The sequence below is a fragment of the Brachyhypopomus gauderio genome, unplaced genomic scaffold (genome assembly GCF_052324685.1).
Source record: "Brachyhypopomus gauderio isolate BG-103 unplaced genomic scaffold, BGAUD_0.2 sc52, whole genome shotgun sequence".
NCBI lineage: Eukaryota > Metazoa > Chordata > Actinopteri > Gymnotiformes > Hypopomidae > Brachyhypopomus > Brachyhypopomus gauderio.
Genome location: NW_027506877.1, coordinates 1,423,197 through 1,439,039, shown reverse-complemented (window position 1 = coordinate 1,439,039; position 15,843 = coordinate 1,423,197). Strand labels below are relative to the sequence as shown.

Genomic DNA, 15,843 nt, shown 5'->3' with positions numbered 1-15,843 from the left:
TGAAGTATTGCCTCCATGTTGTCGCGTACCAAGCCTTTATTCCTGACTGTCTCTCTGTGTACCAAACTCTGTTCGTTCCCCAGACCACGTCTTCTGCCTGATCCCTGGTACCTTCCCGGACTCTGCCCTCGCCTCACGACCCTGGACAGTTCTGACCGCCGCTACTTCAATACTACCACATACCAGCATAACGCCGCCGCGTCGTTTGCGCGGCTCGCTGTACAACAGTGTATAAATAAAAACCAGCTGATTCCGCATCAGGATCTCTCTCTGCGTGCTTTATACGTTACACACACATCATGACTACATGCAAGACAGCTTATTTTCACCTTCGAAACATCACTAAGGTCCGAGATATGCTCTCTCCTGCTGACAGTGAAAAACTTGTCCATGCATTTATCACATCAAGGCTAGATTATTGTAACGCTGTTCTATCTGCTCTTCCAAAGAGCTCTATTTCGCACCTACAGAGAGTTCAAAATGCGGCTGCAAGGGTTCTGACCCGCAGGAGAAAGAGAGATCATATTACACCTGCACTCCACTCACTGCACTGGTTACCTGTCAGCTTTAGGATAGATTTTAAGGTTCTAGTCATGGTTTTTAAATGTCTTCATGGTCTTGCCCCTCTTTACCTCAGTGAAATGATGGTTAGTTATGTTCCAGTCAGGTCTTTCAGGTCTTCAAACAGTAATCTACTGGTGATTCCTAGATGCCGATTAAAGATTGGCGAGGGTGCTTTTAGCCACTATGGCCCAAAGCTCTGGAATTCTCTTCCTGAAGAGCTCAGAGGCATTTCATCCCTGAATAGTTTCAAGAACAGTCTCAAAACATTCCTGTTTAGATCTGCTTTTAGTTAAGAAACTCCCAATCTTATCTACTTTAGTAGACTATTTTATAATTTGTCACTTTATTTAATTATTTTATTGTTTGTTTTCTTTTTATCTTTAATTTTAATATTTTATTTTTATCTTCTTATATTTACTTCCTCTTTAGATCTGCTTTTAGTTAAACTTTGTCTCTCTCCTCAGCAGAAACTTATTGCAGAGGTTGTGACTTCTCTCCTGGTACATGTATACACAGGCGACGCCAGATGCAGTTCATAGGGAACTGTCAGGATCAGGGGATCTAAGAGTCGAGAGGTTTGGCGGTCGAACGCCATGGGGGGTATACAGGTGGCACCATTGGTGGTTACCAGGCAGGGTAACTGAGTGATTGGGAGTTTCACCCTCGGCTGGGAGTCGAGCACCAGGTGGCCGTGCATAACTGTAGGCTGACGAGCACACAGTTCGCATAAAACCAGTGAGAGTGAAGGTCGCGCTCTGTGTGAGTGTTTGTTGTTCTAGAGAGCGTGGGTGAGCTAAATCTGTTGTAATTATCTTAATAGTTTTCCCGATTATTATTATCTTATTTACTTTACTTTTTTATTATATTGTTTACTTTACTTTTTTACATTTTATGTTATTTTAATATTTTATCTTTAATTTCTTTTAACATTTTCTTTTTGTCTTATCTCCTTTTTATGTTTCTTTTTATTTATACTGTAAAGCACTTTGAGTTGCATGTATGTATGAAAGGTGCTATACAAATAAAGATTATTATTATTATTATTATAAGGGCATCTGCCAAAATGCCATAAATGTAAATGTATTTTCACACCCATTATTTCACAAATGTCAATTTTTTGCAATCCGAAAAACATGTGGCCAGAACCAGTACTCATTATCTAGAGGTGTCATAAAACGTAAGAGTCCGCAGCTGTGTTATAAACTAAGGGCAGAAGCAGCATCATGTAACGTTCTGCGTAGCGCAGAACAGGGAGACGGACACAAACGCGGAGGAGAGCGAGATTTATTAAAGGAAATTCCAGAGGCAGAGTCGAAATAGCAGGCATGGGTCATAACAGGCAGGCAGTCCAGACATGAAATACGAACAGACATACTCGGGCAGATAAACCAAACACGACGGGGAAACACGGAACAGGCAGGAATGCAGGCAGCGGAAACAATACTCACAACGAACAGGTATACAAAGCACAAGGCACGAAGTAGACAAAATCACGGATAACACGACTGGGGAATGACGGGACTTTATACATAGAAACTAACTAGGGACAGGTGATGGCAATGACACTGGGGCGTGGCAACAAACAAGGAAACACGAAGACAAACGAGCAGGGCGGGACAAACAGGCAGGGAACACGGACATGAGGGAACCCAGAGTGACAGCTACGAGAGGGGGCGTTGCCCTACGTGACACATCAGTGGAACAGGGAACTAGTGACTATGTCTTAAGAAAATCAGGTACGGTCTGTTGGATTTTTGTGTTGAGTCCAATGAATACAAATTGACAAATTTAAAAACCAGACAGACAATGAGCAATTTTAGAAGAAATTGTATATGTTTATTAGTGATGTTATAAGCTTGAAAGCTGATTCCCTTCTCCCCTTCTGGAGAGAACTACCGTATGTTTGTCGATTGTGACACCGGTATTGTACATGGTGCTCTGATAGGTCAGTGTCGCCCAGCAATGGAAAAACGCTGCCAATGAAGAACACATCTTTGCTCTTCAGGGAATCACAGAAATACAGTGCTCACAAAGAAATAAAGCTTAGAATGTAGTCAACCATTCACCTTGTGGTTATATAGTAATAGATAATGATCAAAAGAATGACAAATGGAAACAAATCATCATAAGTAATCATGAGAAGGTAACACATCAATGATCATGTACATGTAATAGATAGTAACAGAACTAACATGAGTAAAGCTTACACATCCTGAGTTCTAACAACTGTGGGAGGCCCTTTGCAATGAGTAACAAACATGCTATGAGCTAAGATTATACATCCTGGGCTCCAAACAACCCAGGGAGACACTTTGGACACAGTGGTTAGAATGCACTGTTCAGTTTTTATATTTAATTAAATGTGCGACGTCATGTTTCGCATGATACATTTTGCTTTACATATTTTCAGTCAGCTTTTATGCAGAGGTTTGACAAATGCTGAACAAGTTCTGATGGTCTTTAAAGCAGGTGTAAATGATGTCTCAAAATAACATGTTATGGTGGGGCTCTTCATTTAATTTTATTCTGGGATTATTAACCTTTTGTTACTGCCTCATAACAGAACTGCAGGAGTGATTATTTGACCATAAAAGAATCATTCAGACTCTCCTCTGCCTGTTGCTTTGTGATGTTTTTCCATGCCTGAGGAATATCTGCAGGTTCTGCTTTGTACTTCTTAGCAAACTGCTCATTGAAATTTGCCATCACATATTTCCAGTAGTCTGCAGCTTGTATGCTGGGATCTGCAGGAATACACCAGTTGGGAAATATTTTCCTGTATTTTTTATAAGGATGATACTTGAAGTCGGTTTCTATGCACATGAATTTAGTTTCACTGTTCACACTTGTAGAGCAGATGTCAATTGTTAATTTATCAGAGATTGTAAATTTGTATCCTCCAAGACCATCAGGTCTATGTACTGAGGCACAGTGATCTGTGTGTTCCTGCCCTCCTGCCTCACATGGTGCCTTACAGAATGGACACTGTTCCCCACAGCCAAACACACGGTTGAACAACACATCCTGAGGTTTGAATTTCAGTTTCCTCAGTTTGCTCTGAATGTCTCCCTCCTTGAATTTTGTCTTTAGTGGCTCCTCCATTTCTTCCACAGATTTTTTAAGCCAGTGAACAAATGGTTCTGTATTTGCTCCGGTGAAAACTGTGACTGTTTCCAGTGCATCTTTGGGAATAATAAGCTTCTGTCCGAGCTTAATGCAGATATTATTGATGAATCCTTTAATTCCATTTTCAGATGCATCATTTTGTGCCAATGTGATGGCCTGAATTATCTCCTTGGTGATTATTCCGAGGTGTTGTTCCTCTAACTCAAGCATTTTGTCTCCTTTTGAGAGCTGTTCAGTAATCTGATCCTGTATCCAGTCCTTGACGTAGCATTCATATGAACAAATATATTTCACATACTTTTCAAAATTGTTCTCAGTGAGAAGCTGTTTTAAGATCGAGTACTGAAAAAAGTTTCGAGTGCTGAACTGAAGAGCATTTTGCCCCTGAAGCATCACATCAACAATCTCTGTCCCCAAGGAGCTGGAGATGTAGGCTTCTACTGCAGGACTCAGGCAGAGTCTGGTGAATTCTTCAGCTTTCCTCTGACACTGATCACGTTCATTGAAGAGGTCTTTGAAACCAGTGCAGTATTCATGTTTGAACTGTTCAAGACACTGGCGTGGGTCATTTTTTTGTATGTAGAGTTCATGCATTTCCTGGAATTCTCTTGCAGCAGAGCAACAAATATGTACTTTTAAGTTTAGTTCTACTTCATCTGTAAAAACACGATTATTTTTAACTTTCAGTTTGTTATCAATCAAGTTCAGTATCTCCAGGATATAAGTGTCATGAAAGTCACATTTCAGGTCTACTTTTTCTATAACTAGCTGTTTACATTCAAGAATAATTCTGTTTGCAATTTCCTGAGTATTTCTTAGTGCATCACCTTTACAGAACTTATATATTTTCTTCATTATCCCATCTGGAGGCACAATGAAGGGATTATTACCACATTGTCTAAGGTTCACTTTGTTGACTTGTTCTTGCACTGGGCCCCCCTTCTGCTTCACATTTTCATGTAACATATAATAAACTTGTGTAAAAATGTCTCTGGATTTCAGTCCTTCAAAGCACAGGTCATTAACAGTCTCCTTCCAGAATTCTTCAAAAATGTTTTCAAGCTCCTGATCAGTCTTTGGAGACTTGTCCTTTCTGAACTGCTCCACCAGATTCAGCACTTTTTTTTCCATTGTTTCTGTGTGAGTTTTCATTATGTTGTCCAACTTGTCCATTCCTTTCCTGATTTCAACTGCTGCTTGTAGTTTTGTCAGTACAGACTTTTCAATTTGCTTTCGAAGAGATTTAGCACTGTTTTTAAAGTCTTCTCTGTATCTCTCAACAAGGTAAACATGGCCTTCTGTTTGCTCAAAATGATTTGCCAGATTTTCTAAAATGGTATTTTCCCCTTCGTCAAGCTTCAGGTTGGCCTCAACCTTCAAATTTTGTTGAACGCCTTCCAAGTCTGAATTTGCATATTGAGATTTCATTATCTCAAAATTGGACACTGTTGTTTCAGCAGTTGTTAACCAGTTGTACATGTACTTATTGAAGGACCACTCCCATTTTTGGTATTCAGCACAAAGCTTCATGTATGCATCAGCTACTAAGCTATTTCGGAAGCTAAATATGAAATTTTCATATTTAACTGCATTCCATAAACTTCTTGTCCACTCCAGAAATTCTGGTATGGTGTTTCTTTTTGTCATACTGCAGTTTTTAAAAACATCCATCACATTCTTTTTGAAGTCATAGACAGCTTCTGAGTAGCCAGCATTAACTGGTGCCATTGGAGGATTCCCATGCCACAGACCAGGTATGTACCAGTTTCCAGTCTCTGATTTATACTCCAACACATCGGTGAACTTCTTGTATTCCTTGTCTTCCATTTTGGCTGCTGCTTCTGTCATCTCATTCAGTTGCTCCAACAGAAGTTTGCGGTCTTTCATGTTCTTGTCATGGGCTGAGATATCTGCTACATTCTGGTGTACAAACAGGCACTTGGGTCTCTTGCCCACTTCCTTCATCCTGATAAAAGCATGGACCACAATCTGTAGAATGTCCTTCATCTCGGTGGAATTCTCCATGGCGATATTGATGATTGTGACATCACTCAGTCCAACAACAAGTGTGGCTAACTCGTTGTCATGCTCATGGCTGTCATCTATTTGTGCCAGTTCAGGTGATTTCAGTCCTTCAGTGTCAATTATCACTAAATAATCACATTTTAGTTCTTCTTTGAAGCTGTCTGTTATCTTGATTAATAGCATGAAAGCACCTCTCGTACATCGTCCACTGCTGACAGCAAACTGGACCCCAAACATGGTGTTTAGCAGAGTGGACTTCCCTGTGCTCTGGACTCCCAACACTGTGATCACCATGATCTTATTCTTGGGCTGCACCAAAGTGTTCAACTCCATTAGTACATCACTCACCCACCTTAGAGGAATATTTGAAGCATCTCCATCAACTAGTTCAAGAGGAAACCCATCTAACAGCAGCTCAGCACACAATCTTGGTAAGTGTTGCATTTGTTGTCGTGATTGTGTATTTTCTGAAAGAGATACTGCAGCTTCATAGAACTGACCCATTTCTCTAAAAAAGTGCTCAATTCCTAAAGCGCTGTTTGAGATTTGTCTATCAAGTAGTGCAATCTCCGCTTTATTCTCAGATGATTCTTGGCATTTCTCCTTATATTTCTCTCTGAGACCTGAGAGTTTTTCACGGGTCAGATTATCCAGATTCATTCGCATCCATTTTAAGAAGCAGCTCCTCTCTAGACTTGAGCTTGACAGAGCAGCTATGAAGCAGTTCATGGCTTCTGACATTTCATAACTGTTCTGCTTCTTCCTGAGTGCTGCCTTCTGCTCCTGGAGTTTACTCTTGTAGATCTCAATGTTCTCATTTCCAGCTTTTCGAAGTCTACACTCCTCTTTCTCTAACTTTGCCAATTTTTTCCAGATCTCTCCTTGCAAAGGCAGTTGAGATTCTTTGAACTTCAGTGTGTCTTCTATTTTCGTTGTGATAGCATCTGCATTTTCTTTAGCTTTATGACATTCATCGTTGTCTTCATCAACTAGAATCTCAAGCTCATGCGCAACATCTTCCAGTTTTATTTTAAGAGGTGTGTTCTTGACAACATCATTCATCACAGATCGTAGATTTCTGACAAAGTCTGCATCATTTTGTTTGGTCTTCAAAATGATATTACTTTTTTTCAAGTTCATTTCAGCAGCAGTATTTATCAACACTTCCCTGTTGAAGGATTTTGTGTTTGCATTAGCCACCAAATAAAACTGCGCATTAACATGCTGATTAGTGAGTATGTTGCAGTTTGAATCCAAGTTATCAAAGAACACAAAAACTGCAGTAGACGTCTGACACAGGAATGAGTATTGAGTGTCATACGTGAAAATGTCTCCTCTCAAGTTTGCGACAGCCACAGGTCCAGGAAAAATGTCAATGTTTTTGTTTCCACAAGGCAGATACCAACTGAGCTCCACCAAGCCATTTGCAAGTTTTCTTGGTACATCTCCACAATCCATGTCACGGTGTATGAAGGTGTCATGGTACTGCTGTGGATTACTGAGTAACTTATTCAGAATTTGAGACTTAGAAACACTGCAGACACCAAGTCTTACAAAGGACACTAAGGGTAGGTTAGCCTCCAAAATCCTTTCTTCCACAAATCCTTTGAGATCAGTTAAGTTATGTGGTCTAAACTTCTTCACAACATCTCTCAAGGCCCACCGCATGAGTGTGCTCTGCTGTGAGTCACAGTTTGGAAGAAGCAAAGGTACAGAGAACTGACATGCTGACATTTTCAAAATCATTTCCTGTTGGAGGAAACCATCTGAGCAAAGGAAGAGAGAAGTTATGATGTCTAAAGGGTTCACTTTTTGACTGTAATCCTCAGTAAGAACAAAACTCCCCAGATCTTGGTAAGTATCCACATTTAGCGAGTCCTCACTCTCATCTGGTGGAACACATTTGACACTTCTTGCGGTGACATTAACCATCATCAGTTTCTTAAGAAACAGCCATGGCAAAGCCGACAGAGACTGGGCCGGGTCATCTGTGACTGTTCTCTCGTCTATTTCTAGCACAGTGCACAGTGAAAGCTTGTTAGGATAATACTTCTCCAACCCCAAATTCTGCAGGAGGTTCTCCAAGGTCGTTTCTGTGAAAAAAAAGTAGGATTTTTTACCCTGCCTCAGAGGCAGTAGTTACTTTTATTAGGGTCATGAAGGTATTTTATTTTTATTTCAATTTTATTTAGTTAATACTGATTTGTACAATGCCAAAATTGAACAATTTATCATACAGTCAAACCAATATTTACATAAATATCAGAACAGTACTCACGAGTGCATGCCAATGTCACAGCTTCCTTACTCCTGCTGCCATTGGGAAGCACTGTTACAACCTTGAAGGAGTACTTATTTCCTGGAATCAGTTTGTGGAAAACAACTGTGCTGGATTCTGTTTTCTCCTCTTGGATCGTTTTCCCATCCTGGCAACAGGCCACGTGATACGTGGCACCATTTCTGAAGGCAGGTTCATCCCAGGTAAGAGTAACAGATGAGTGATCAACACCCTGAACCGTGATGTTATCAGGTGGGACTGGATCTGAAAATGAAACCATTAGTATGTCAAGCTGTAATGTTATAAATCCTTAAGACAATTCAATTCAGTTCATTATACAACAAAATGTTTCATACAGAGAAGAACTTGTGCCCATGGACAAAATTTTAATTTCATAGGTGGGGGGACACAAATGGGGTTGCTGGTGTGTTCCAGATCGTTGAGGGTGGGTGGCGAACGAATATTGTTGACCGAGGGGTACGTAAAGTGTTACCGGAGCGGAGCTCGGAGTGGTCGTTTTCTGCATGGTCCTAGCGCTAGATTCGTCGCTATTTAAATATTTGTTTTTTAACCGTTAAAAAGTGGGGGGGACATGAATTCGTCGCTATTTAAATATTTGGTTTTAACCGTAAAAACTGGGGGAGACCAAAACCGGCTTTTGAAAAAGTGGGGGGGGACATGTCCCCCCCGTCCCCCCCCAAATTACATCCATGCTTGTGCCATTACTTGTACATGCAGTAACTGCAGCACCTGGACTCTGATCTCTACTGTGACACTGCAGAAATGGTGAAAGTATACTCTGTCCCTGGCCTGAGGTCTGCCACCTCAGAGGAATGGGAGTTTAAGATGGTCTGCCTGCTTATAGATGTGCTACTGGAACAAGTCAGCTCAAACTCTGATATACGCTCAGGGGCGTCCCACGCAAGGGACACAACACTGGTTCAACCTTTTTGTTCAAACCAAGACTATACTCCTCTTTCATTAACCTTGCTAATATTTTCCAGATCTCACCTTGCAAAGGCAGTTGAGTTTCTTTGAACTTCAGTGTGTCTTCTGTTTTCATTGTGATGGAATCTGCATCTTCTTTAGCTTCATGACATTCTTCTAGATCTTCAACTAGAATCCCAAGCTCATGAGCAACCTCTTTTGGTTGAAAATGTACAGGTGTTTTACTAATGGCATTTTTCATTATGGAGCATAGCTGTTGCACAAATTCTGTATCATTTTCTTTGCTTTTTAAGATGAGGTTGTTTGGTTGTTTGAAGTTTACTTGTTTAGCATCTTTACAAAGTGAATCCTCATTGAAGGATCTGGTGTTTTCATTAGCCACAAAATACATTTGGCCTTTAACATGCTGATTCTTGAATATGTTGTGGTTTGAATCCAAGTTGTCAAAGAACACAAAAACTGCAGTGGATGTCTGACACAGGAATGAGTATTGAGTGCCATATGTGACAATGTCTCCTCTCAGGTTTGCAATAGCCACAGGTTCAGGAAAGATGTCAATGTTTTTGTTTCCACAAGGCAGATACCAACTGAGCTCCACCAAACCACTTGAAATTTTTCTTGGTACATCTCCAGAGTCCATGTCACGGTGTACAATGTTGTTGTGGTACTGCTGTGGATTACTGAGCAACTTATTCAGAACTTGGGACTTAGAAATATTGCAATCACCAAGTCTTACAAAGGACACTAAGGGTAGGTTCGTCTCAATAATCCTTTCTTCCACAAACCCTCTGGGATCAGATAAGGAATGTGGCCTAAACTTCTTCACAACATCTCTCAAGGCCCAACACAAGAGTGTGCTCTGCTGTGAGTCACAGTTTGGGAGAAGCAAAGGTACAGAGAACTGACACACTGACATTTTAAAAGCCATTTCCTGTTGAAGGAAACTGTCTGAGCAAAGGAAGAGAGCAGTTATGATGTCTAAAGGGTTCACTTTTTGACTAAAGTCCTTGTTTAAAAACAAGTGGTCCAGATCAGTGAATTCAACCAGGTTTGATGAGTCTTTACTGTCATTAGCTGAGAGGTCAGTTGATGGATGACGTTTGAGACTTGTTGCAGTCTCATTCACCATCATGAGCTTCTTGAGAAAAAGCCATGGGAGGTCTGATAGGGAGTGGGCAGGGTTATCTGTATTAACGGCCATCTTGTCTATCTGTAGTATATTACTCAGTGAGAGTTTATCATGGTAGTATTGTTTCATCCCCAACTCATGAAGAAATCTCTCAAGTTTGGTTTCTGTTGAACAGAAAAGTCATTATGCAAACACATTGTATAGTCTTTATTGAAGCAGGTACATCAAAGGTAAAAGTAACTAATGAGCTACCAATACTCTCAGTGTAACGTGGCTCGCGCCACGGAGCGAGGAGACGGACACAAATGCTGAGAGGAGCGAGATTTAATACAGGGAATACCATAATCGGAGTCGATGGAACAGGCAGGGGTCATAACAGGCGAGTAATCCAGACACGAAACACGAACTGACATCTTGAGACAAGAACAGGGAAGACTTACGGACTAGGGATCAAACAGGCTGACAGAACAACGCACGAACCGACGGAATGACAATATAAACAAAGCACGGAGAAACAGCATGGACAAAGTAGACAAAACCACGGATACCAGACTGGGGAATGACGGGACTTAAATACAATGACATTAAACGAGGGGCAGGTGACGGTAATAACGAGGGCGTGGTAATAAACAAGGAATCACAAAGACAAACGAGCGGGGCGAGAGAAACAGGCACGGAAACACAGACACAAGGGAACCCAGAGTGACAGCTACGAGAGGGGGCGTTGCCCTACGTGACAGAACCCCCCCTCAAAGCGTGCCACTCCGGGGCACGCAAGGGCAGACAGGACAGGGACACCGACTAGGACAGGACAGGGAACTACGGCACACGGCAAGGGACAGCAGACACGGGACGGACCAGAGGGACAGGACATGAGACCTGGGGCATGGCAGGGACTGGAGACAGGGGAGCAGAGACTGGCCAGGAGCTGGGTCGGGATACGGCAGTACGGGCAGGGCCAGGGGGAGACACGGGTGCAGGGCCGGGGGAGACAGGACTGGGAACAGACACGGGAGCGGGGCCAGGGGACAGGGCCGGGGCAAACACAGAGGCAAACACGGCGTGGACTACTGAGACCGGGACAGGAACAAAGTGGGTCAGGACTTGGGGAACAGACACGGGGACAGGGACCTGGAGGAAACGACCAGACACAGACACAGGGACGGGTACGAGGACACGAACAGGTACACACACAGGAACTGGGACCAACACAAAACCAGGGACAGAACATGGGAGCAAGGGGAACATGGGCAAAGAGACAGGGGCACATGGCAGAGCAGGGGGCACAAAGAGTCCAGGCCCAATAGAGGGCAGCACAGTCTCTGGGGACACAGGCGCGGCCGGGCGGCGGGCGGCGGGCACAGGCGCGGCCGGGCGGCGGGCAGCGGGCACAGGCGCGGCCGGGCGGCGGGCAGTGGGCACAGGCGCGGCCGGGCGGCGGGCAGCGGGAACCGGCAGGGTCCGCTGGCGGGCAGCGGGAACAGGAGCCGGCAGGCAGGCAGCGGGAACAGGAGCCGGCAGGCAGGCAGCGGGAACAGGAGCCGGCAGGCAGGCAGCGGGAACAGGAGCCGGCAGGCAGGCAGCGGGAACAGGAGCCGGCGTGGACGACCTCTCCTGGGTCGCGGGGACAGGAACCGGCATGGACGACCTCTCCTGGGTCGCGGGGACAGGAACCGGCGTGGACGACCTCTCCTGGGTCGCGGGGACAGGAACAGGCACGGACTGCCTACGGGCAGCGGGGACAGGAACCGGCGTGGACGACCTCTCCTGGGTCACAGGGACAGGAACCGGCGTGGACGACCTCTCCTGGGTCGCGGGGACAGGAACAGGCACGGACTGCCTACGGGCAGCGGGGACAGGAACCGGCGTGGACGACCTCTCCTGGGTCGCAGGGACAGGAACCGGCGTGGACTGCCGACGGGCAGCGGGAACGGGAACCGGCGTGGACTGCCGACGGGCAGCGGGAACGGGAACCGGCGTGGACTGCCGACGGGCAGCGGGAACAGGCCGCAGACGTGACATGACGTCCTCGGGGGGCGGAGTCGCCGCACTGACGTCCTCGGGGGGCGGAGTTGCCGCACTGACGTCCTCGGGGGGCGGAGTCGCCATACTGACGTCCTCGGGGGGCGTGTCCGCCATACTGACGTCCTCGGGGGGCGTGTCCGCCATACTGACGTCCTCGGGGGGCGTGTCCGCCATACTGACGTCATCGGGGGGCGTGTCCGCCATACTGACGTCATCGGGGGCTGTGTCCGCCGCGCTGACGTCCTCCGGGTTCCGAGCCGGCCACTCCTGGGGTGAGTGGCTAGTACTCCCCCCCAAAAAATTTTTTGGGAGCCTTAGGGGAGCGGCTTCCGGGATCATCGGAGGGAGGTCTGCGTCACTGGGGTCCTGGGCGAGCCTGGAAGAACACACAGACACAGAAGCCTCTCGGTTGCTCTCTCTGCGACGGCTCCGCCTCCTCCGAGGCGTCGGGAGCTCGCAGTGGCCACCGAGAGCAAACCGAGGGTTAAGCCAACGCTCGTCTGTGCGCTCATTCCGTCTGCCCGCTGCAAGCAGGGCAGACTCACAGCGCTCAATAGGAGTCTCGTCGCGAAAGCCAGTAGTGAGGGACTGCGCTTTCTTCGGTCTGCGACGAGACTTCCTTGTTCCCACAGCGCCAGGGGTATTCCTGTCTCCGGCTCGTTCGCGCTGTAACACATGAGAGTTAAACTGCACGGAAGCAGCCAACAACTCGTTACAGCGACTAAACTCACCGGAGTCTCGCTCTCTCGCTGTGTCCTGGTAAGATCCGTGGTTATGTAACGTGGCTCGCGCCACGGAGCGAGGAGACGGACACAAATGCTGAGAGGAGCGAGATTTAATACAGGGAATACCATAATCGGAGTCGATGGAACAGGCAGGGGTCATAACAGGCGAGTAATCCAGACACGAAACACGAACTGACATCTTGAGACAAGAACAGGGAAGACTTACGGACTAGGGATCAAACAGGCTGACAGAACAACGCACGAACCGACGGAATGACAATATAAACAAAGCACGGAGAAACAGCATGGACAAAGTAGACAAAACCACGGATACCAGACTGGGGAATGACGGGACTTAAATACAATGACATTAAACGAGGGGCAGGTGACGGTAATAACGAGGGCGTGGTAATAAACAAGGAATCACAAAGACAAACGAGCGGGGCGAGAGAAACAGGCACGGAAACACAGACACAAGGGAACCCAGAGTGACAGCTACGAGAGGGGGCGTTGCCCTACGTGACACTCAGCTTATATTACAGGTAAGTTTGGTACTCTAATTATACTAATATTCAATAACTTTTTTACATGTATTGGCTAGTAAAGAAAACAACCAACTGTAAATCAGGAATGAACGCAGTAATAAAGGGTAAACAATGTTTATCTCAGCAACTGATCTTATATGCAAAAAATAAATGGAAAATATTTTTTAGATTATTTATAGATAAAAGTGTTTCAAATACCTCCTGAAGAGACATTTTGTTGTTCCATATTTGATTCAGCAGGCCAGAATAGACCTGAATTCAGCATGAATAATAAAAAGAGTACAATAATTTTTATTATCACTTAATAATAATATAATAATAATAAATTGTATTAATAATGTTAATACTAATAATAATATCAATACATTTTATTCCATAGGCACTTTTCTGTCACTCAAGGACACCTTACAAATATATACAATAAAAACAATAAAATAAAGAAACAAGAGACTAGACAGCCATAAAAACAAGTAAATAAGGCAACTGAGCCAGTCAGACGGAAAAGGCAATCTTAAACAGGTGGGTTTTGAGTGTGGACTTGAATTGTGAGAGTGAGTTTATATTCCTTATGTCAGATGGTAGAGAATTCCACAGCTGGACAGCAGAGAGCATTTGTCTGAGGACAGACAGACAAATGGAGACAGAAGATCTGAAGGTGCAAGCGGGAATAGCCACGAGGAGATCAGAAAGGTATGGAGGAGAAAGATTGTGGAGTTGCAATAATCAAGCCAGGAGGTAATGAGACTGTGAAGGAGGACAGCAGTGGTATGGGGTGTAAGGGTGGTGCAGAGACAGTTGATATTACGCTGCCTGTAATGATGGTGTCTAACGTAAACAAACAAAATCAAACCTGCCCGGGTGTGTTTTAGGTGCCTTATGAAGTTTGATGTGGTCGATCCAGTGTCTAATTTGTTTCCCAAATTCTTTACACAAATTCTTTGCATCCTTTGGTTATGTCCAAGGACTAACTCCCCATAGCCAAAGGTTCTGAAGCCATGGCAACCTTGTTTGTTTACATATAACGCTTCTCTCCAAATTCCTGCTCGTGATAAGCAATGTTGTGTTACATCACAAGAAACGGGGCTGCATCCCAAATCATCGAAACAAATGCATTAATGGCAAAATTAATACACAAAGAAAGTATTTTTTGTATAACTCGCACACAGCGGCTGGATAAAGGATCGACTCTTATTGTTGACGAGTCATTTTGGACGAGTTTCAAGTCAAGTCTGAAGTGTTTGTATAGGCAACTTAAGTGTGACCTTGACTCGAGTTGCTCATTCGAGTGCCCATCTCTGATGTTAAATGAAAGAGTACTACTGTCAAGGACAACAGCCAGACTACCTGAAAATTTAAAATGTTTCATTAATTAACTCTGCAACTTGCTGTGATGTAATGATTGGATCACATGATAAGAGACTTGGAATGGAGTAGCATGCAGCTAGCTCAGGAGACCTGTGAGTGAGCTCAATAAAGAAGACATGTTATTAGTTGAATCCAAAGTGTGACGCTGGCGTGTTGGTGGAAGGAGGAGACACGACTAGCGTCTTGTGGTGAACATTGAACATTTATTCTCTCTCTCATATACGTGAAGCTCCGGGTGGAGCGCGAGCAGCACAAACACAACACTCGCGCTGACACGAAACTTTAGACAAAGACGAGCACATGACACCGCGCGAACGCACATTAAATAGGTGAATAACACAGACCCACGTGACCTCGAGACAAGGCACAGGTGTAACAAACGAACACGCTCACAAACAACCCACACCCACGGAACTACTAACATGGACATAACTGCACGCAGACGACAATGACACGCCCACAGGGAAGGGTCCGGAGCTGTTCCGTAACACAAAGTGAGCCAATTTATTTAAGAGTACACCGCGCTTGCCTTACGCCATCAACTGTGAGCACTGGCTGCTTATGTTTCAGCTCATGAAAAATGGGAGCAAAAACAAGTGTTGAATTTATATTTTTGTTTAAATTATTAATTATTAATTTTAAAGAAATTATAAATGTATTTATATTTTTGTTATTTTTGTAACCCTCAAAGTTTGAATGTTTTCTGTTACTCCAAGTCTCTCTTCCGAGGGGTGGGAGAAAAATAGTTGGGTTACAAGTGGAAGTATGTTAGGAACAGCACACGATCATCCCTGAAAGATTCTGTACACCTGCTGCTCGTTACCCCATCCCTATCACAACTACTTAAGCTTCCCCCTCTCACTTCCGGGTTGCGAAGTATTGTTGCTATGCCACATACAGAGCGTTCTTTCCAAGCTATTGCCTTCCCGTGTACTGACCTCTGCTCTCCTTCCAGACCTCGTTCCCTACCTAGTCCCACTGTACTTTCTGACTTCTGTCTGCCCGGCGTGACCCTGGACCGTCCTAACCTCGTTTGCAGCACCCCTGTGCATCACACGCTGAATGGAGTTATTTGTCAGTTTGAGTGCTCTGTATTTACGTCACTGATAATAG

General features: G+C 44.5%; 1 protein-coding gene and 1 pseudogene across 2 annotated transcripts in view; both read right to left on the bottom strand.

Annotated features, from left to right (window-relative positions):
* Positions 1–1,672: 1,672 nt before the first annotated feature.
* Positions 1,673–10,142, bottom strand: LOC143488522 (interferon-induced very large GTPase 1-like; annotated as a pseudogene). The gene is made up of 4 exons (XR_013124430.1): positions 8,980–10,142; positions 8,720–8,929; positions 7,994–8,257; positions 1,673–7,808 (listed from the first exon to the last, which is right to left on the bottom strand). The product of XR_013124430.1 is annotated as an interferon-induced very large GTPase 1-like (transcript).
* The window catches only part of LOC143488562 (uncharacterized), a 29,517-nt gene continuing 23,767 nt past the window's right edge, over positions 10,094–15,843 (bottom strand). Inside the window, exon 4 of the mRNA XM_076987341.1 lies at positions 10,094–12,471. Coding sequence (XP_076843456.1) covers positions 10,890–12,471 — 1,582 coding nt within the window. The 3' untranslated portion in view covers positions 10,094–10,889. The remainder of the gene's footprint in view (positions 12,472–15,843) is intronic.